Genomic DNA, 22541 nt, shown 5'->3' with positions numbered 1-22541 from the left:
GGAAGAGGCTTTCGGGAAACCCAGTGAAAATATTCAACAGCAAGATTTGTAATTAAAGCCCTTCTCTTCTTTTGCTTTGTCTATTAGAAAGTGTCTGTCTGTGTTTGCATTGTGGGCTCTTTAGGGCAAACACTGCTTCTTACTGTTTGCACAAGCTCAGAACAACAGACTCAGTCCCGACCGGGGGCCAAGAGCTATATTCAACAACAAACACACAGCACAGGCATCTCTCGCTCCAGCAGTTTTGCTCCCAGCTTGGAGCTAAACCACAGGGCTTGCAGCAGCGGGCTAGGCCTGTGAAAGGCACCAGCCGCGGACTTTGCCCAGCTCCAGTTTTGGGAGACAATGAGCAAAGTGCACCCAGTTCTGTTCCTGGTCGTCACTGCACCACCCCAGGCAGCCCACTGCCATCTGGTACGAAGTGTTCATCCTCTTCTCCCAGGCGCTGAGCAACTCCACAGGCCATCCTGCAGCAGCCTCTTTCTGCTCATTAACCCTGAGCATCCCTGGACACAGCAATCCCAGCCAGCAAATCCAGAGTTCGTGCTGCACACCAACACTACTGGCCTTCCCCCAACGCAACAGTGCTGTACTTCCCCCAAGTCGCAAAAAAATCCTAAGGGACACAACTGCACTGAGCACTGCAATCCCAGCAGAATAAAACCAAATTAAACATTTTGATACCCAACATCTCTCTCACCCAAAAAAGGGGGATGTGATAGTCTCGCAATACTGCCAGCACTATGCTCCTCCCCCTTCTAGGGATGGGGATGCCAAAGCACAGCAAAGCTATGAGTTTTCCAGTATCCCACACTGAGTCAGGAAGATGATATTAAAGACTAGGACAATTTACTGTCATTATCTCTGTTTATCTCATGGCTGTATAGAAGAGCTAACCCCCCCTGCCCACACCACCCTGGCAGCACATGGGGTGGGCTGTTAAAGACCACAAAGGAGCTATTAAAAAGCCTGGCAGTCATGAGCACTGTAGGTTTTTTTTCCTCTACTGCTTCTGCCTGCCACATCATCACACCACGTTTCACAGCATACCAAAGGAGGTACCCTCAATGCCCAGGTAACCCATATGCTGCTGGTTACAGGATGTCGTATCCATGCATCCCAAGTCAGTTCTTGATGCGTGTTGACAGTCATGCTGGTGTGTCAGTCTCCTGCAGTGGGCAGGAACATGCTTTGGGGGTGCAGCTCAGCCCATGGGCCATACGTGGTACAGGTTTGCTTTAGGGACTGTCTAGGCACAGAACAGAAAGTCCAAAGTATAGACCCAAGGCTTGCAGTGCCGTGGGACCTTACACTCTAAAAGCTGGATGGAGGAGCCACCAGACTAAGGGTCCAGAAGACAGAGCAGCGTCCCAAAGAAAATCAGCACATTTTTAGAGCCCTGACCAAAAGACTGCAGCTTCAGGAGGTTTTTGAATGTGGCCTGCTTAGGCATCTGCATTGTGCATCCAGAGTTTAGCATGTGGATCTAACCAGACAGCAGAAGCGTCATCAGCAAAAGAACGCCTAATGCAGATTTGCAGAACAGTGACACGTGTTGCAGCCACATCAGGCAAAAAAGCAAATAATGAAATAATAATTGGAAGAATATCCTGACCCTGCCTCAGAAGCTGCAGAGGCGTTGCTGCCAGCACAAGAGCTGTGGCTCTACGGAGCAATTGGAGGGGCTGACAGGGTGCAAAGGAAGTACACATTGCCTGCAAGGCCCAGAGCTCATCCTTGCAAGGACACTGCTTCCCAGCATGTCGCAGGCGGCTGCAAAACGGAGTGCAATGCCTGCCTTCCTGACTAGAGCTTAAAATTGCATGAAGCCTGCCCCCAAACCAGGCTGAACTGCTCTCAACCACCCCCGTTTCCTTACCCATTCTGTACAAAGCCACGAGGGATCACTGCCTGCCCTTACAACTCCCACAGAGGCGGCTGTACCATGCTCCGCGCCATGGAGACGACCTGGACCTGCACTGGCCTATATGCGGCACATTATATAAGCTATATGGGAGGCAACTCCTTTCGCACCACCACCAATTACCTGGTTAACCCCAAAATCACAGCAGACCCACAGCTGCCTACAACAGCGCCGCTCAGCTCAATTGCTCAGTGTCAAGCAAGAGTTATCCACCGCCAAACTTCTGACCTACTTCTGTGTTGTGTTTCTCCCCCTCCCTGCTCCTGCCCTCAGTCCCCAATTAAATCTGTGTGAGATTTCCTCAATTATCCTCTTCCTGCTAATAGATGTGGAAAGAGGATGCCATAACAATGTATTCCCCTGGCAATGGTTCAAAATAAATCTCAGAATTAATGTTGAAGAGTGCAGGATGTAGGAATATTTTAATTAAACATAAATGTATAGAAATGAGCAGTTACATTTAAAAAAGCTGATCTTTTGCTGTCACCACAATACTTAACCTCTCAGCCAGGCAGTGAGAATCCTAGTGCTCTTATTTAATTGACACACCAATAAATCAGCACTAATCTCCCCTTTCTGTGTAGCTGTGCATGCTGATGTTCAGCTGAGGTCAGCTGTTTCAGAATACAGCAATACTCAACAGGCACAACCTAAACAGCAACATGTATGGGAATCCTGTTTGGAAAACACTCAAGTTTGGAAGAGGCAAAGCATACTAATGCCTGAAACAGACACCTATAACAAAACTTGGAGGGGGGACCTAAACAATAAAAATCTGTGTTTGGAAGTTTTTGCAGGAGAAGTTTATATGTATCTTTGGAAAGAGGAGGAGCAGGAATAGAGACCTCCTATTTGAACACATTAAGATATTCTGATAGGCACTCGCAATTCTGGATGAATATAGAGGTAATTTGAACAAGATTTCTAACTGAGACAAAAAAATGTCTGTGAGGAATAGGTAATGAACAGTGCCTGGGAACTGCTTTGCCCATAACAGAAGATGGCAAGCTTTTGTTCAACTTTATAGGCCCCTTTCGACTCATCCCAGAAAAGTATTGTGAGATAAGAAATTGCAAGTCTTCATAAAAAGGAGGCTTTAATCCAATGGAAACTACATCTGCACAACTACAAGCTGCATTTTCCATACCTGAGTTCCTACTTTATCTCCTCTATTTATCCAAAACTGTATCTTGGGCCAGAAACATTATATGATCTCCTAACAGCTAGATAACAAACTGCAATTAAACATATCACTGCAAAGGGAGCTCAGTGTAGCAGTATTACAGAAGAAAGAAAAAAGTTTATTTTAAGCCTGGTGGAGAGTAACATGCAGCATACTAAAGGAAGCCGGACCACATCCCTGCTGCAAATACCCAGTAAATTTAACAGGCAGCATGTCCATAAGTACACAGCAAATAGCTGGTAGGGTGATCTCAAAATTATTTAGGGCACTGCAGTGCTTAATGAGGCTGAAATGAAAACAGATGAAGACTAAAGCCTAGGTAGCAAAGGAAACATCTCCACAATGAGATGTGAAACCATCTCCCACAGCAAGGAACAGACAGGCTATCTAAGAATCACACAAAACTGCAGAAATGAACAGGCTTTCACTGTGCTAGAGATGGACTGAGGAAGAAAAGGGAAGAAAACATTTTTTTAACTATTCTCCAGTATTTCTTCATGCTCTGTGTGGGACCTGGATGGTAAAAATTATTAACACCCCTGGGAACAGAGTGCCATCTCTCAAAGCCCTTGTCCCCTTTTTATATAAGAAAGGCAGTAACTCCTATCCCACTGAAATTATAAGCAGCAATACTCTGCTCATCTCTGGAAAACAGACTATCTCCTGAGAGGCTCTAAACAAAAATCTGCAGCTTCCCCTCTCGCCTCCCTCCCATCGCTGTTTGCTGTATGTACACCAAAGGCCTTCATTTCCACCTTAATGCACATGTACTGAAGCTATTTTTGGCCAAGAATGACGTGGCTTTGTTTGCATAACTGGGTTCCCACCTCATGATCTGCCGCTCTAATAGTTTGCAAAATAATAGCTGGAAAATGTCCGATTCGCAAAGAAGTGCCTGTAAAGTTTGGCTTGCCTTTATCTTAAGGCCAAAAAAAAAAAAAAAAAAAGGAAAAAACTCTTTCTGCACAGGCACTTATAAGATGCTTCAGCAAGATGTAAACCAAACAATTTAGTCACAACCAGCTGGGATGCGGGGATTTGATTCTGCTCTGTTTTGGGTGAAAGACTATCAAAACAGAAAAGACAGAACAAAACTCACACAGGAAGATAACCATTTTACACAGTGGAGTTTTAAACTCTGCAGCCAGATCCACCGCAGACCTGATTTGTAACAACTCACGTCAGTCCAAAATATCATTCATAGGAAATGCAAACTTATCACTGATGGTTAAAAACAAAAGCAGAGCTCAAAATAGCAGCATTTCAGATGAAGCGAATATGTCAGTTGGACTATTCTCAACTGTCAAAACTGAGCTGTAATCACAGATCTCTCTTGAGGAATATTTGATATTTGTCCAGTGTTAAAAATAAAAGTGAGGTATCTTAGAAGAGAAAGAGATGGCTCTAATAAAGAATGTAGGGGAATAAATCATGTGTACAAAAAGATCCAACCACTGGTTCTTCTTGTCTAGTCCCCAACTACTGGTGAAAGATGGACAAAATCCATTTCTATAACAACTTTGTCACTGCAAAATGCTGTGGAGGTGGGACTGAACATTTTCCTGATCTGCACAGTTGACTGAACCAGCAGAATTGACAATTTTTGTTTCAATACATCCTTGTTTTGAAAGTACCAGTGCTTCAGGTTCTTACTTCACTCCCAACCAAAGCTTTGCCTCCCAGGATGATGTTGCCTGAGCAAGAACTTCATATTTGGGCAGAATTATTGCTCGGTTTATACTTGAGACATCTCCCTTCACTATCTTTCTCCCTCATCCCTCACCCTTACCCACCCCTGCACCCAACATTAAAAGGGCTTGAGGCATATCACTTTACATACTCATTGGCTCCAGTGAAGTCACACGGATAAATAACACAAGACCACGAGCAGCTCAATCCCTTACAAACCCTGGCCACAGTAAAGAGAAGGGACAGAGACTGTGGTGGGGAATAGCTCTCCCTCCTCATCTCTAGGAAGAAATTTCTCACCTGCACAAATCACTGAGCTGCCAGAGATGGAAGGAGAGTCTAGAAACATCTTTCTTACCCTGCACTGAAACAACACATCCTGGGAGCTTTGCTCATGGCGTTGACTGGCCGATTGTGCTGTGTTGTATTTCAGCGGGGGACTTACACAGGAAGCACCACACAGTGCAATTAAAGGGAAAACACCTAACAGTACACTCTTCAGCAGGCTGGATGGAGGCAAAATAAGATACCTGTTTGCAAAAGACTGCATTAGCTTCTTAACCATTTCATGGAATCGCTGTGGAACTGAAAGCCTCACAGTGCAGAGCTCAGGTCTGTTGTACTGCAAAGACAGTGGAAATTTCCTGGAGGTGCTCAAGTCAGCAGTGGCCCACACAGCTGAACATCTGGGAGTCAACACTCACAAGACAAAGGCAATCCCACAAGACAGCTTCTGTCAGCATTCCCCTGTGCAATTCCAGGAACACGGACATCATTGCCAAGACACCCGAGTGTGTCACTGCTATGGCGAAGTCTTGCAAAGCTTTAATTTACCTTCCTCTCTTTGTTTTCCCGCTTTCTAGAGGATATCACCTGACTGCAGCCCATTTAAGTGCCCGAGAGACAGCTGCAACAAGGCAGCCCTGTCACTGCTTGGCAACATGCTGCTCGCTATTCTGCTCAGTCCCTTCCACAGCATTATGCGGATGCTGATTTGACATACCACTTCCACATCTAAATATCTCAGAGACACCAAGTACCCCTTCAGCATAGTAAGTCCCCTTTAAAAGGCAGTCACAAATCATTGCCTGGCTGCAGTGGGACCTGTTTGTTTCTCCAGGCAAAGCCAAACTCACGTAAAAATTTGGAAGCATGTCAAGTGGCAGAGAGCTAAGGAGCACCCGTCATACAAAGGACAGTGGTGGAGTTATTTCTGCTTTTAGATATGCAAGTTCTTGTATGAGGAGGAGTGTAAAGGGGAATCATTCAGTACTGACTCATCTCTCTTGGAGGATTCTGCTTCTTGGGCATCCCACTACAGCTGCGGTTTACAGCAGGCCTTTTCTGGCTTGCAGCAATTATTTTGCTTTCCTTTCTCTCACTTACCAAATCATATATAGCATCACTGGAAAGAAACCCTACATTTGACACCACCACACAACGAAACAGCAGACAAGCAGAACTGCAAAAGACAACATTTTGTTAGCATGTAGATTTGCAGGAAAACACATCTTCATCTGTGAAGCGACCAATGCCCAAGCAGCTCTCCATTCAGTGTAACTTAAATCCACTGCTGAGGGCGAGAGTGGTTCAAGGCCAGTGGCCAAAGACCCATCCGAAGGTGGTCCCCAATGGCCACAGTCTCTGTCCTGTGTCCCTGACAAGGGGGTGGTTTCTCTGATGCCAGCTCATGGTGGTTCAGGCTCTGCAGTCTCCCCCACTCTTCAAAGAATACTGCAATGCATCCTGCTGATTCAGTCTTTCTTGGTATTATGATAGCAAATGGTATTTAACACTGGTAACAGCAGTACTGCAACCAGCTGTTATTCCATCTTTTTTCCAGTTGCACAGGAATGCAACCGCTGACCCTATCACACCAGACAGAGCTAACATGAAATGTCTATTCTTGTTCAGATAAGACTGATCTCTCAAGGTTTTTGGACAACAGGATAATATATTTCCCTAGATATTAGAGACTGAAAGAGATTTATTAGGGGAGTTATTCTCTATATTCTCTGCAGTCCATTAAGAGATGAAGTTTTCCCTGATTCATTGAGGAGCTCATTGCAGGCCATGTGATTTCACTAATATAATGCCCAAGTTCCCTTTGCAGCTTCTCATCCTGTTAATTTTATACTCCTCATTCTCCAAGTACAAGCACAGTGCTGGGTTAATGTCCTCAGTTTAATTCAGGTATGAAAACCACTATAATTCTGTAGGAAAAAAACAGGGACAAAATTAGACCTCTATTCCTACCTGCAGTATTAGGTAGCGGCAGCTTGTCACCCAAACCCTACTTCAGCTTCCTAATTTCAAAACACAGAGCAAAATCCAGCCAAAGCAACAGCACCTTCCTTGTAACCCCAGACTTTCATATGCCAGTCAAAGCATCACAGCAGTGTGGCTAGGTGCACTGTATTTGTTTTTTATTAATGTATCCCCTCCACATTACATGAGTATCATCAGATTAGCACAGGTGGGGGAAAGGAGCAGAGGGGATGGTCCCAGATGTTCTTTCCAGGGTGTCAACGGAAACAGATCAAGAGCTTTGGACACAGCGTGGAATTGCACAGAGTTCACAACACCACAGGAAGAGGACAGCCCTCCCACCTCCACACTGCAGCTCTCCATCACAGGAGCCGAAAGGGAATTGCCCTTGGCTATGTCAGTCTGATGACGCAGTGAAGCGCTTCGGACCTCATTTCTGAGATTACAGGGAGCCACATACATGGTAACTGCTTCCCCTTCATCCCTTGATGGGTTTCTGGATGTATTCACCTAGCCAGTCACTTCAGCAGCACTTTTGTATGGAAGATGCATCTCAGAATCACATCTCAGCAGCTACAGAAGAGATTTTGAAGCTATGACCTGTGCTTTCGCCTTTCCCTCCCAAATTTAGCTCCTTTTCAGCTAAATACTGGTGACACTGCAGTGGCCTTGAATCACAAATGCAGCCAGAGCTTAGGAAGCACTACAAAAGCATTTGTTCCAATATTTACTCAGAGATTTTTCATGCTACACCTACCATGGACTTTAGTTTATTGAGAACATAGTGCACTAGGGAAGGGCAAACCACACAGAGTATATACTGCTGCCAAGCAAAATGTCATTAAGGTTTTAGCAATGCAACACAAATTGCGTTTACATTAAAGCTTCTTTTGTATAAACCATATCCCAGAGTGAAACACAGTGACAGAGCTGAGTAATGAGTTGAAGCAGAGCAATCAAGGTAGAACTACTGAGCAACAGGGAAAAGGATCCATTCTAAACTGAAATTTAAGATGAGGATAGAGAGCTTAATTTGAACTATAGAAGAGGTGATTATGTACAGTCACCATTATACATGCATTTAATACTATGTAGGATGCAGTACCTACCACCCGCAGTTGCACAGAAAACACCCCAAGGTCCAATTGCGCTATAAAGACCACAATGAACTGGAAGCTGAGATTCTTCTTAATATAGGCTTACATATAACCTCTAAACAGCTCAGAACCTCTTCTAAGTCTGGAACTTCAAATCTCTCTCTTGTGCTTCCCAGAACAGAAACCCACAACTCAAAGTTCACCATTTTGTCATTTCAAGCTTCTCTTTCCTGTAAGGATTCACACTCACTGAAGCCCTGGCTGTACCCAGGTGTGGTGGAGCAACACCCATGCTATGGTACTGTTAGTGTAACACCAAAGTAATCAAGGCTTATGTCCCCCCAGCACGACTCTGTACAAAACCACAGCACTCTTAAATGTTATTTCCAAGCAAGACAAAATAACCAGAGCATGGTAAGTTTGTAAGTACTGCTCACTTCTGGTACTAGGAATCCTGAAGTGTATTTTGCACTAATATTCATCACAGTCACAGGGGAGCAAGTTTAAAGCACAGTCCATTCATGCGAAATGGATGCAAATGGTTTTAGGGATGACCTAGAGTTCACCGGAGACTATACACATTCATTCAATGTTCTCCATGCTCTGACCAGTTGATAAACTAAACCAGATTAGACACATCAGACCTCAGGTGCTTAGAAGGCTGCCCACTGCTGCACACCCCACTAATTCAGAGGTCCTTGCTGAGCACTCTTCACACAGACAGACGGGGACCATATAACAGCATTAGAGTTACGAGGCTCTGAGACAGGGGCATCAGGATCTGTCAGCCTGGACTGAATTGCTGCTTCCTTCTTGAATGAGCAAGCCAATTTTTATTCATTTTATTTAACAATACTGCACAGAGAGAGTTTTTCAGAACTTGCAAAAACCATTTATAAATGGCTAAGAGTGGTTTCATGGAAGAAAACAACGGAAAAAACTATATAAAGATTTCAGAGCACTGCTAAGTAGAGCAGCATAATAGGTTTACCAACATATAAAACAAACCCCCCAAAAATATACAGATCAGACATACCCTGCCAGCAGAAGTACTGAATGTTTAAAATGAGGGAAGAGAAATTCAAAGAGGATGTATTTTCCTGGCAGCCCTCCATACATGCATATAAACCTCTCGTAACCAGCACACTGATATTTAAACTAATTAGCACCAGGAAAGCCACAGGAGTATGCTTTTCTATCAGCCTATTCACATGGACAGAAGGACTAAAAAATGACTACGATTACATACAGCTCACGTATCAGAATGCAGCAGTCTACAATCTGTGCCACACCCCCTTCCTCCCCTAAGTAGCAAGGCAAGAGAAACATGGTGCAGGACACATTTCAAATAGGAAAAAAAATAACCCCACTAAACAAATTGCTCACTCAGCATTATGCTAGAAGATAAAAATAGAAAGCAGGAGAGCTGGTACTGAATATCAAGCAGCATTCCCTATTCATTGCAGCACAGTGTGAGCAAGAGAGGACCCAAATCAACTTTCCTTTCACTCTGTTCTCTCGAAGGCTGCACGTTGTTTGAATTTCCTATTCCTCATAAACACACCAGTGGGGAAATTAGCTTTGGGGAGCTGTGGACTTGCACATCCACCGTCATTGCAATGACAACCCCCCACCAGCCTCTGAAAATAGCTCATGACTTAAGAGAAGAGAAAAGACAGACTAGGTTGGTGGGGTTTTTGTGAATATTCAACACCTTTGCACAGCAGTACTGCCTATTATTAGTATAAGGGGATGTCAAAGAAGCTGGCTCTCATGCAAAGTGTCCATTCTAACTAAGTAGACAGTGGCTCCCTCCAGCATATAAATCTGGGCTTTAGTCCCTCGTACAAGAGCACACAAGACAGGAAGGGGGAAAAGGAGCAGAGAACAGGAATGTTTGCAGTCATCTTTGCTAAGTTAAAGGCTAAAAATTAAATCTCTAGTCACAGGTAGCCTACAGAGAACCAACACACACATGACTCCACACATTGAGAGGATGGTTTCGATTTTAACATGGGCTGAATCTCCTTCTGGAGTATATCAGCACAGCATTTGTCTCTGGAAAGAGATGAGACAACTTAGACTGGACAGCTAACTAGATGCAACAAGTCCCTTCATAAATAGCAGCAGAGGCCAGTGACTGGGATCAGAATGAAGCCAGTCCAGGATGGGATTATCATCCTCTGCTTCTGCCATCCAGACCATAAAACATCTCCCAGAATTGCTCTGGGGCTGGAGAAAGTAACACATTTCTCCCCTTGTCCATTGTCCGCAGGGATCAGCCACGTCCCAGCTGGCAGGACCTGCCTGAAAGTAAATCACAGAGGCATGACAGATGCCAAGGGCCCCATCAGAGCTAGAGCAGCCTTTCAGGTTACTCTTTGGCATTTCAGCTGCCTGCTGCAGCAAAGCCTGCAGTTGTTTTGGGCACCTTGAGGTCCCATGCAAGTTGGTCTTGACTGTGCCAAACTGTTCCCATAAAAGCAAAGGCTCTAAATGACCGAAGTGCTCAAACAAAATGCTTTGCACATAAACTGTTTCAATTCAGAGTTTTTTCCAGGCTAAGTGTACTTCTGGAAAAAAACAAACAAACAAACAAACAAACCCCAAAACACTGAAAGCTTTTAAAAGTTGATTCAGTTTAACCCTATTTTCTTTATTCCCTGCTTCTTGAAATTAGGACAGAAATAACAAAAATTATTGCATGGTTCTTCATGTACCACCCTCTAGTGCTTCAGTTTTCTTATTCCCACCTACAAAGTGGAAACAATAAACCTTACCTACTCCATAGAAGATTTCTAAAGCTTGTGCCCAGACTAGCAGACACACACTTGTTAGGACAGCTAACTTGTTAGGCATGACTGATAGGAGAAGAGAGCCACAAGCAGTAAGAAAAAACACAGGTTTGTGCATGCACATGTGCATTTCTAGGATGAAGATGAGAGAGACCACAGGATTGGATGCTTGCCCTTCTCTCCTTTCCTGCTACCACCACTTACTTCTGCAACTGCATTTTGCCATCCCTGCTGTCTAGACAGATGGATTAAGATGCAACCAGCTGCAAAATGATGGACTCTGTTACCAGATGTGACAAACAACAGTGACAAACAGTGGTCTTAACAAGGGGGATTCCTCCTTGGGCTTAGGATCAGCCTCTCAGCCCAGAGAAGCCCTCAGACTTCTGGGTTAGCAGGTAGTTAAGAGATGCCATTTCTAAATCACACATACAACTCTACCAAGGAAAAAAGGAAAAAGAGAAAGAGAAGAAGAGAAAAAGAGAAAAAGAGAGGAAGGGAAGGGGAAGGGAATGATTTTTGCCAAAATCTGCACATTGCACAGAGCAACAAATGAGCAGCCTCCAAGGGTTCACAAGGCAGTTGCCCATCAACAGCTCCACATTTTTGAATGACATGTAGTGATACCAATGCTCTTTTTACACAACCACCCACATCTCTCCAAGGGCCAAGATGGCACCAATGCCACTAAGACAAGCCCAATGCTTTGCCAGTCTCCTCTTGCCCTCTCCACCTCACACATTCCCATTCAAGATGGAAAACAGGCATTGTTTCTGCAGAAGCCCAGCCTCTTGTTTGGAAGTATCACTCACTCCTTTCTCTGCTAGCTCTGCCCTCTGACTGGTCATCAGCTGTCAACGAATGCACCTGACAAGAGATACCCAAGCCCACAAATCTTACCTCAAATTTATAAATCTTGCCAAGAAGAAATTCCTTTCTGGCAAAGAGGTGATTTACAGATCTGTAGATCTTCACTCAGCTTGGGGCAGAGGCGACAGATGAATTTTCCAGCACTGCTATTGTAAGCCACATTTATACATCCTACTCTTGCAGCACTTAACACAGTACCTCTGATTTATAAACCCCAGCACAGGTTTCACACCTGTCTGTTCGCCATAATTCAGGCTGAGCAACAAGCTGCCTAATGGCAGGGCTGAACAAGTCTCTGAGGGCATCTTGATCAGCACCCAAACCCCATTCTCTGTCCCAGTAATGCACGGGTCTTTGGCATACCTGTGTCTGAGCCAAACGTCACACACAGGTCTTACTCAGACCTTATTTCACTTTCCAGTTCCACATCCTTCCTAGATATTACCACTGGAGAAGCAAAGTTTCTTAACTAACCCTTCCTGAACTTCAGCAGTATTTTTGGTTTGCTGAAGTTTCAGTTTTCTGCTGCCTTTGTAAGGGTGCTCTAATGTCAGGCTCTATTTGCAATCAGAAAGAGGTCCGTTTTTATTGAGATGACTCAGGACACAGACCATCTTGTTTCTCATGCATTCAGTACTGTGTCAAAACAGAATAGCACCCCGGTTTCCAAGCAGGGCCTGAAGGACAGCTATGAAGGCTGCAAAACATACGGCTCCTCTTAAGAGATTAAGAAAGTGTTTAATTAAGGTAGACCAAACATATCCATGCACTGGTCAGCACCAGGTCCTGAAATGAATAACACACCTGATGATATTCCGAGGTAGGGCTTGCATACTGTGCAACAGGATACTTCATTGCTGTAACAGCAACTCTTCGGTTGCCTGCCTTTATTCTGGCCCTGAGGACAAACAGCTCTATTGAATTTGGATGATTTTATCTTTCAGGAGCTTAGATGTTCAGCATGCCTATAAGCAAAACAGCCTTCCTGAGTTGAAAGAAGCAGTTTATGTCTGGGAAACAAGGGAAGGGAGAGAAAAGGAAGGGCTGAACTCCTTGTCTATCTATCCTCTAGCTTGTATCTCAGCCCACAAAAAAATCAGAAAAGAAAACAGAAGTGATGCAAGATGGCATTCCAGAAAGTCACAAGTGACTGAAATACCAGTGGTCCATCCCTACACGTGTTCCCTGGAAGCCAACACCCAACACAAGCAGGCTGGAGAAGTCAGTCTCACTGCCAACTTACTGCTTCCATGATGGAAAAACAGACACAAAGGCCAGGTCCTCCCTGGAAATCACATCTCAGGAAGGCAGTTCATCAAATATCAAAGGGAAAATGAATACAATAACGGACTGGTAAGGAAGGACATTAACAGGGAGGGAAAGAGCCACAGAGACACAACTGCAGAAGGTCAGTTCCCCCTCGATTCCAGCAGGGAAATTCCTGGCTCCCAGATCATCCTTTGTTTGTCTGCCCTAGAGGAACAACAAGGGCTAAACCTCTTCTGCCCTATTCACTAGAAAACTCTCCTTGTATCACGTTAGTTGCCAGCTAGCAAATCTGTTGTTTTTTTGACAACTCAGAGTCTTATATGTTGGGTACCTGTGATACAAGATGCACAAGTAATACAAATCCAAAACAAGACCATGGAATAACCAAAGTCTCCTGACTTCAAATGCACAGCATAGCATAGATGAAAAACAACCCCCCACCAAGGAAGGAAACGTATCAGATGAATGCTACAATTTTTGCCATCTTTTCTGAATTTTTCCCAGAGAAAGACAAGGACATCCCCAGGCCCACAACAGCTTTAACTTCCCCCGCTAGAAGCATCACTCACAAAAAAAGAACAAAGTGGATTGTGCCTATATTTGCAAAACACTTTGGGAAAGAATCAGTGACATGAATTTGTCACAGGGATGGTGCTGGTAGCAGTACCAAACCCAAAGGACACATGGTTAAAAAGGGAAAGAAAAAAAAAAATCATCAAAAACACAGAGCAAATCTATAGGTGATCTGAAATGTCACACAGTTTCCTCCACCTGCAAGGAACACTCAGCCAAAGAAATGGGAGGCCCAATGCCTCCATTACACCATAAAGCCTTCAATATACATTGAAGGGAAACTAATCCGGGGGGAAGGATAACGCACCCATTCTTTTATTGCTACAAAATAACTCTAATAACAAAAAAAATCCCCATCTGTGGCTGAAGGAACCACACATTCAGGAATCTGTTAGTAAAGCATATTGTTAGTTTCCGAGGCTAAACATGCGGGAGGTAAATACTACCCCTGAAGCAGGCAGAGGCATATTTCAAACAACACCTTACCCTACTGATTTGCAGCTTCTCAGCTCCAGGCTTGAAGAGGTTCCATCGACGTCCACCGTTCCTGCAGTTCCCGCGCACCTTCAGAGTCTTTGAAGACTGTTCGTTCTCAGCTGCCAGGATAAAATCCACAGGAAAAAAAGGGAATGACAAAAGATAAATGCTGTGCTTTAGCTCAGGCTGGGGGCGGAGGCTGTTCTTTTAAATGAAAGAAACAAAATTGTTTGCAAGAGACTCATTCAACCTCTTCTTTAGAAAAAGAGAGCAGAGAGTATATTTAGGTGCTTTTATTCAGTGCTCTTGGGATACAAGAAAAATAGTGCAGCTTGGATACTACAAAAACGCAGGCACAAACTAAGAGCCGAGAGCCAAATTCAGAGGTGGTGTAAGCAGGTGGGGTCAGACAAGCTGGGTGTGAAGCCAGAATACTCTCCCAGGAGCACTAGGTAGCACAAAAGCCTCATCTGCATGTACCAGAATTAAAAGTGCAATAGCTCCTTGGGTCATAACTGCCAACAGCACCTCTGCAGTTTGGACCTGCAGAAAAATCCCAGCTTTACAGTTGCTGTGGTCCATATGATGCAATGCCTTGAAAAAGAAACAGCTCCTCGAATTTATGCAGAAAACAAAAATGGAAAAGTCCATAAAAGCTGTTTTTCAAAGAAACTGGGCTACTTCTCACCCCAAGCATTTCAGGCCAATCCCTCACAGATGCAATTCTGATCTAGCTTTAAGCAAGCTACACCATTTACACCAAATCTCAGCCTGGCCTTACAGATGGTACATACCCAAGCACAAAACAGCTTGTAAAGAAGCGGCAAATGGTGGAGGAGGGCTGGCAATTCACCTTTCAAAATTAAGGTCTGCTTTTCTAATCAACCCACATTTTCAGCTCCCCATCCTATCCCTCTGTTTTTGGGATGAAGTTGGCATTCTGTGTGAGACCAGGGGTTTTCCCTCCCACATTTGGCAAGGTTAGATTTTAATCCCTTCTTCTGTCAGACTCTTCATGTCCCCCTAGCCTGGAGTGACAGCCACTGGGAGGAAGGAAACAGAGCTGAGCACCACTCGTGCCCTCCTGGCAGCTGCCAGCACAGGCTCCTGTCAGCAGGTGCACATGGTCCGGGCAGCGCATATATATGTGCCTGCGTATGTATACACACACACCTATGTGTGTTCCCATCCCCTGGAGGCTTGTCATCCCATTCATGGAGAAAAGCATCTACAGAAAACAGCCAAATTTTGGAATTCTTCCCTGAAAGATGCACAACGCTAATTTTCTTTTCCCTGACGCACCTCTAACCCAGGCAGAAGTTTCAGACTGTGTCAGTCCTGAGGGGTTTGAAACCAGATAACGAAGGGTAAGCGGTCCCAGGCTTTGGGAGAGCGGAGATCCACACCCCCGCTCCTGGGGTTCAGGTCACCTTTACCTTACAGGGGCAAAACACACACACACTAAATGCTCCTTGCCCCCAAATAAAATAGTTGGGGACTCTGCTCTGCCCAGGACAGCAGCACAGAGTGCAGCAGAGCTGGGACCCTGCTGCAGCCCTGGAATGGCTGGGTGGGCAGCAATCCTGATTTTCTTCCAGTGTTGCTGGGAGAGAGATTGCACTGAGACCTATTTCCTAAACGCGATGCTGACGCAGGCAGCCTGCTGTTATTTTTAGCAACACGCGTTTCACTTTCTAGACTCGCAGAAAATCAAGCTGCAGTGCAAGTGCCGATTATAGCAAGAGGCTGCTATCAGGCTCCAGAGGCAACGTGCCGATATAGTAGCACTCAGGAGCAATGTGCAAACACAGTAATGCTCACATTGAGAGATGCGTGTGTTACTCCCCATGCATTTGAAATGTGTGCACCCTGACAGAAGAGTCATCAATTAAAGGGGCAGCCACTTTGGCTTTTCCTTCCTAGTTCTTCTTAACCCTGATGTGCTGCCACCATCCATTAACCATCCCCTGTGTGCTCCTGAGCAATGCCAGCAGTCTGGCAGCACTCCCGTACTTGCCCATTGCTAAATCACAAGATTCTTGGTGTTAGCAGCATCCCTTCAGGGAATAATTTCCTTACTCTAATTATCAATCTTCTTAATTAGAGGTTCAAAAAATGATGTCATCTATTCAACCATCAGCCTATTTACCTGCCAACACAAGACCCTTCCAACAAATACATTCTGTAGTGCTTTCTCTAGCATCGTTTTGAGCAATACAAATGCAGAGGATAGCTCATCATAGTCTTTGGCTCATGAGATTCTCTTCTTGATAAGGAAGAGCACCCAAGCATAGGAGAAAAAAACCTCACTTCTTGCTGTGTTTCCAAACAAACATCAGACTTGAGTTGTGATCTCAGTATCCATCACCACTTGCCACCTCCAAATGGCAAGCACTCACAACAGAGGCTGGTAAGAGGACAGAAAGCCAAGAGGAAACTACGAAATGAAAACTCGCACAGAAGTTGCTGAACAGCTTTTACACCTTATGTGCCTATCTTTTCATCTTCTCATAACCAAATTATAGGGACTTTATAGGGACTGTGCTCAGAAACTCCTTAGCATGTGGCTAACAGAGCTCCCTCACCTGGCCCCAGGGTTGTAACAAGCATGGATGCAAGCCACATTTCTGACTTTTCAACCCATACTGCCCCTCGCTTGCTCTGCAGGATGAGACCAAAAAACACCTCAAAGCTACTCACCGCGTCTTCTGAGCAAGTGCTGCATGCGTCCTCCCACCTGGTCCAGCCCCATCGGGGTGCTCTGGGAGAGGGGTTCGGAGCGACATCTCTCCACAAGGACCTTGAAGGGTGGTGCTTGTGGGGATGGTTGAGAAGGATGAGACATCGGCTGGCAAGAAAAGGGTCAGAGAAGAATTTTACCATCATGTGTCAAACCTCAGACAAAGCAATCACAGAACATATAATAATACATATAGTTTTCTGGACAGTGCAACACACCTCAGACTTTCTCACTGCAATCTGCACCCGCTTCATTTTTTTTGACTGAAAGATTAAGACTTGACAGCTCTGGTGTTGGAGTACCCTAACTGCCATTGCATGGGGCTCATACTTAAACACAGCTCACAGTGTTTAAGTCCAACAACTTGCAGTGGCACTTAGTGGCTAACTGGAGAAAAATGTTGGAGTTTCCCCCACTTTGGGGTGACTCCAACTTTTATTCTGTTTCAGGAGGAAAAGATCCTGAAAGAGACAACTTGTACAGCAATGTTTTGCAGAATGGAATTTTATTTTTTAAAAAAATCACAATTCAAACTCCTACTTTTAACTTTATTCTGTGACATGTGACACCGAGGAAGTCTTGTGTATAATCTTAAGAGTGAAGAAATCAGCAGAAAAATCAGTTTACAAAGGTCAGGAGAAGAAAACAGGAGGCGGTCCTCACTGGGAGGCTTCTAGACTCAATTAGGGACAGATTTGTCAGACCTCCACGGCCCTGCTAATAACCGAGTGCCTCATATGGTTTAGTGTATTTGTCCTCAAGTCTCCAGCAGCCCCAGTTTTTACTGACATGCTACTATCTTTATTTACAGATTAAGAACGAAGTGGACAGGCCGTAATTACCCCAAAGGCACAGTGGGAGTCTGTGGATGAATTAAGGCTTGATCTCCCATTTCCTACTCCCACTACCAGGACTGTGTCCAGTGTCCTAGTACACTTCTGTTGACTGGATAACACCTGGAAGAAGGTAAAAGCCAAAGAAAACCTTCCACCCAGAGAAGTTTTGGACATATAGTCCTTTTAGCACATAGGCCAGCAATGCCCAGAGGTCCCCATTCATATCACTATTCTGACAGCACCAAGGATTGCAGGAGGTGGCCTGGTGTAAATTTTGAGACTGGAAACTAGATGAAGGCAAGACCCAACAAGTATTTTAAGAAGACATGTGGAAATCCAAATTATCCATGTGCTCAGTGGATGATTATATATACATGTAAAGCCTATCAGCTTTGTAAACTCAACTGCCTTTCCCTGACAATGCTAAAAATATGTTTCCAAAAAAACCCTACCCCACTATAGATAGCACTAAATATAGGCTTTAATTCAAGATTTTGCTAGCACCTCATGGTTATTAAAAATACAAAAATCTGAACAGCTTGGAGATAGAGGTTTTGTCTCCTCTAAAAATAAGATGATTGTCAGACATAACCATATTAAAAGCCATAAATACACAGAATCTTCATTCTGCAACTAAATCATACCTCGCTACAGACAGGAGTATAGTGCTCTTTTGGCAACAGCAGGATTTAGAAAGTAAAGTACTATTTCTTAATTCGCAAGGACTATGAAGTCTTTTGTAAGCACAACTACCAGCAGTAGGCTGAGACACAATCCAGTTTACTGCCAATAACCAGGTGATGTAGGGAGCTGTGAAGATCAACGCCCAGAAATACCCATTTCCTGGTTAATGTCATTCAACAGAACAGAGAGAGAAAAGACAAATCAACACAGCAGTCCCATTTCTGCAGCTGCTCCCAAAATGTTCTGTAGCAGAGAGACAGTAAAACAATCTCAAGCTAAAGGTCACTATGAGAACTTGTTGCACATCACTTGCAATTTCTCATCAAACACAGAAAAAGAAAGTTGCTGTATCTTCCTCTCGTGAAAAGGCACTTGCAGCTGCTGCACTAAAGTAAAACTCCAAACCTGTGGGAGGATCTGAGATATGCCCCAGCTATCAGATAACAAATCTGCAAACAAATCCTCTGGCATGCGCACACTCAGGCAAATCAGTAATCCTGTGCTTCCAGTCAGACCCACCACACAGGGAGAGTCTCTGATTTTCCCACACACAGCAACACAGTGTGCAGCTATTGCACAGAAATCACAAAACCTAGTAACGCCGTGAGAGCACCGATCCTGCGCCATCAGTATGGGCCACTCACAGCGTTACCACGCTCTGCAACGGGGAGCGCCTTTGTGGCACCTGGACAGGCTGGCTCCTAAGTACAGGACTCAGAGGAACAAACTCAATGGCTGCTCAAGAGAAACATCTGCAACCATTCGCTGTGATGCCAAGAAGGGAGTTTGATCAGAGAGCCCTTTACAAAGCGCTGAAACCAAACTGGCTCGGAAACCTGGGGCACCCCACGTCAGCCTGGCACCTCATCCTATGGGATGCATACCTTTTGCCCAGGTTGACAAGCCTGTGGAAATTTCATTTTCACACTTCTGGCAATCATAATTCCCCCAGAAAATGGCATCACAAAGCCAAGTGGTGCCTATGTGCAACCACAATGGCCAGCAGCAAGCTCCAGTCTGTAAACCTTTTTGAGATAAAATTCAAAATCCTAAAGGAAAAGATAAGGTTTTCTGTTCCATAAAAATAAACTCTTATTTCACAAATAAGCCAGCAGAGGGCATAGAAAGACTGCAGTGAAAACCCTCTGCTCCTTCACTGCAAGAGTGACACAAGCCGAAATGCTCTGCAGTGCCCAGTCCCTGTGTGTGACCCCGAGATGAACAGGGAGGATCTCTCTGCCAGCAATAAGCCTGAATCAAGTTTCTGGGTCCTAAAAACTCTAAACTGGTGCCTGAAATATGAAGTCAAATGCATATTTTGCAACCTTTCCTCATGTCATTCCCAAAAGGTGGTATCAAATCCCCCCCAAACCCTGTCCAAGGACACATCAGGTGGTTTGAAACCCCAATGGAAATGCTGGAACCACAAAGTAGTCCTATGTGGTATCAAAGCTTCCTTCCGCCTAATCATCATCTCAAGCTACCGGAAGTGGTCAAATAGAAATTCTGAGGTTTGCCTAACTCCCTGCAGCAGCATTCTCCCTGTTGGGATGCTGTGGTGTTTTCAGAGGTGGGATGAGGATAACTCACTTCAGTGGGGACATGGAAAACGGAGACTTTTATAGTTTGCAAGTGAGAGCCTTAAACTGGCCAAAATCTGGTAAAACTTCCATGTCATCTTTCAGTTAATTTCTCATATCTACCTCTCAAAATAAGGAAGGCACTTTCACTCCAGAGTTGCAGCAGTGTGAAAGGTGCAATCAGTAATTCATTTCTAATTGACAATCTGTTTTGACCTCTACTGTTCAATTCTCCAAAATGTTTTTGTCTCCACTGTTTCACAAGTTCCTGGAACAAATGAGAAGTTGGGATGGGGTCTGAAAGCAACTAGGCAGGAGGACAGTTTGAGAAGTGGTTTTCTAACTTTCTATAGCTGCTCTTCTTATTAAATGCTGCTGTAATGCTATTTCCTTTACAGCATTAAGATCAAATCCTATTGAGCTGTTACTTGTCTGTAACATCACTCAGCTCCTGCCTAAAGACATGAAAATATTAAAAGGCAAGACTAGGAAAGCAAGAGACAGGGGCATTAACTGCAGGAGAATACAGCCAAACAGGTTTGCTATACTGCTAGCACCAATGCACAGGTCCCCTAAATCCCACTCCAGCACCCTTTGTGCTACACCAGCCTCAATCTCTTATACCGTCTCCTAACACATTCAGGCAGGGAGCCTCAGTGAGAACCAGTGCTTTTTTGCTTTTTGTGGGATATGTGCTTGAGCTACTTCTGCTCTACGCTGCAAGCACACTTCAAAACTGCCAGAGCGCTGGCTTACAGCAGCTGACCATGCCAAGCCACCCCATCCTGGCAGCACCTTCTCCCTACTTGTGGTTGAGCATTTCACTTGAAATACAAATCCTTCAATTAACGCAGAGCAGCCTGGAGTGGAGGCAGGAGGGCCAACAACTGTACTGGTGAACAGGTGCCAGCAAAGAGCTGGATTTAGCCCTAAAACAATAACAGGCTGGAGTTTGCTGCTACTGTCACGCTCAGGCTGAAGTTATTCCTCTCGCATGTTTATTTTTGGTAAAACGTTTCCGAGTGCCACTCCCTGATGGGAGATAGGCAAGCAAATCCCTCGGGTATCTCAGGACATTTGTTACTGGAGCTGCTGGAGGACTCTCTAGGTCCCTTCCTATCCAAGGGTGTCCTTTCGTTAGCCTCAATCTTAACTGCTCTGGGTTTGATGCTGCCAGCAGATCACTGCGCATTTCTAAATCTCTAGCCCAAGTTTCTGGGATGCAGAAGGTGTTTACCACCAACCAGGGCGAGCTGTATGCTTTCCCTTCCATCCTACTGCTGCTTCTGCCTAGTAAGGCAGCAGGCCTTCTGTGAAGCCGGAAGCCACGGCAGTCCGGAGGTTGTACTGCTATCGCCACACTCGACGGGAACTCGGGGGAGGTTTCCTGTCCAGTTATCTCAAGCACCATATTTAAGTTTCTTGGTAATGTTTGTAAGCTGCAACAGCTGAGCTGGGGCTTACTGCATCTCCTGTTCACACAGCTGACCTGGGAAATTGCTCAGATTTTGCCCTAAGAGCTTTGCGATTAGGCATGCAGCCATTGCCCTCAGCTAGCAGAGATGTGGCTGATCTAGGAAAAGAGTGCCAATATTTTCCTCTGCTCCACTCAATCCTTTCGTGCCTCTGTTATCTTGCTCCTGCCCAGAATACTTTCAGCTTGGTCCCTGTGAAGGGATATCAAACCGCAGCCCTCTCATTCAAGCTCCTCCTAAAAACATTTCTTCAGAGACCACGAGAAGTGACTAACCACTATTCACCCCACTTCATAAGTGCCTGGAATTACACAGCGAGCTGTCTTTATTTTTTTGTATTACACAAAATGGAGCAGAAAAACAAATCCAGGAATAACTAACAATGGTACTGCCCATTCTAGCTGGGAGTCAGAAGTTCAGATTTTTTTCCCCCGGCATTTCTAATCTGCTGCCAATTTTCAAACACTTCCCCTCTTGGCTCAGAAGTTACAGTGACCCCTATTCCAACAGGGAACAATGTCATCACCTCTGTAACATCTCTGGTCACTCCAAGCCCAAAAGGAAAGGAGAAAGTTTCTTCACAAATTGACCCAATTTCCCTACCTGGCATCTTGAAAAAAAAAGTCATCATTTCAGTCTCAGCTAATCAGCAGGGATCCAAAAGAGAACAGCTGGGCTTCGCCATGGTCCTACCGTGGTTTCTCCACAAACCTGTACTGATTCCACAACTGGCACAGAGCAACACAAGCCTGGCACAGCTGATATGACTGCTACTGCTCACCACTCACAGATTTCTGCTCCACACACAAAGATACATGCACAGGTGCTACAGCGATAGGCTGAGAGTTAACGGGGGAGTCTATTGTTTCGGGAGGCCTTTTCTCAACCTGCATGTATGATTCCCTTGTCCATGGGACTTCTGAGGTTTCCTAGTGTTAAGCTGGACAAGACAGATTTGTAATACCCAGAACCTAGTGCAAAATGTAATGTCCACTCAAATGTTTTGACAATCTTAATGGCTTGAAAGACTTCCTTGTAACAAACAGGAATGCACTGCCATCATTAGAGCCACCACCATTGC

At 44.8% G+C, this 22541-nt stretch overlaps 1 protein-coding gene across 2 annotated transcripts in view; it reads right to left on the bottom strand.

Moving 5' to 3' along the window:
• ARHGEF9 (Cdc42 guanine nucleotide exchange factor 9) overlaps window positions 1-22541 on the bottom strand; it is a 218761-nt gene that overhangs the window by 166309 nt on the left and 29911 nt on the right. For both annotated transcript variants that reach the window (XM_075053735.1, XM_075053733.1), the window contains exons 3-4: window positions 16846-16993; window positions 14155-14264 (exon numbers count right to left, since the gene is read on the bottom strand). In XM_075053735.1, the coding sequence (XP_074909836.1) occupies window positions 14155-14264; window positions 16846-16993 (258 nt within the window). The remainder of the gene's footprint in view (window positions 1-14154; window positions 14265-16845; window positions 16994-22541) is intronic.

The sequence above is a fragment of the Buteo buteo genome, chromosome 22, assembly GCF_964188355.1.
Source record: "Buteo buteo chromosome 22, bButBut1.hap1.1, whole genome shotgun sequence".
NCBI lineage: Eukaryota > Metazoa > Chordata > Aves > Accipitriformes > Accipitridae > Buteo > Buteo buteo.
This window is presented reverse-complemented; position numbering and strand designations above follow the sequence as displayed.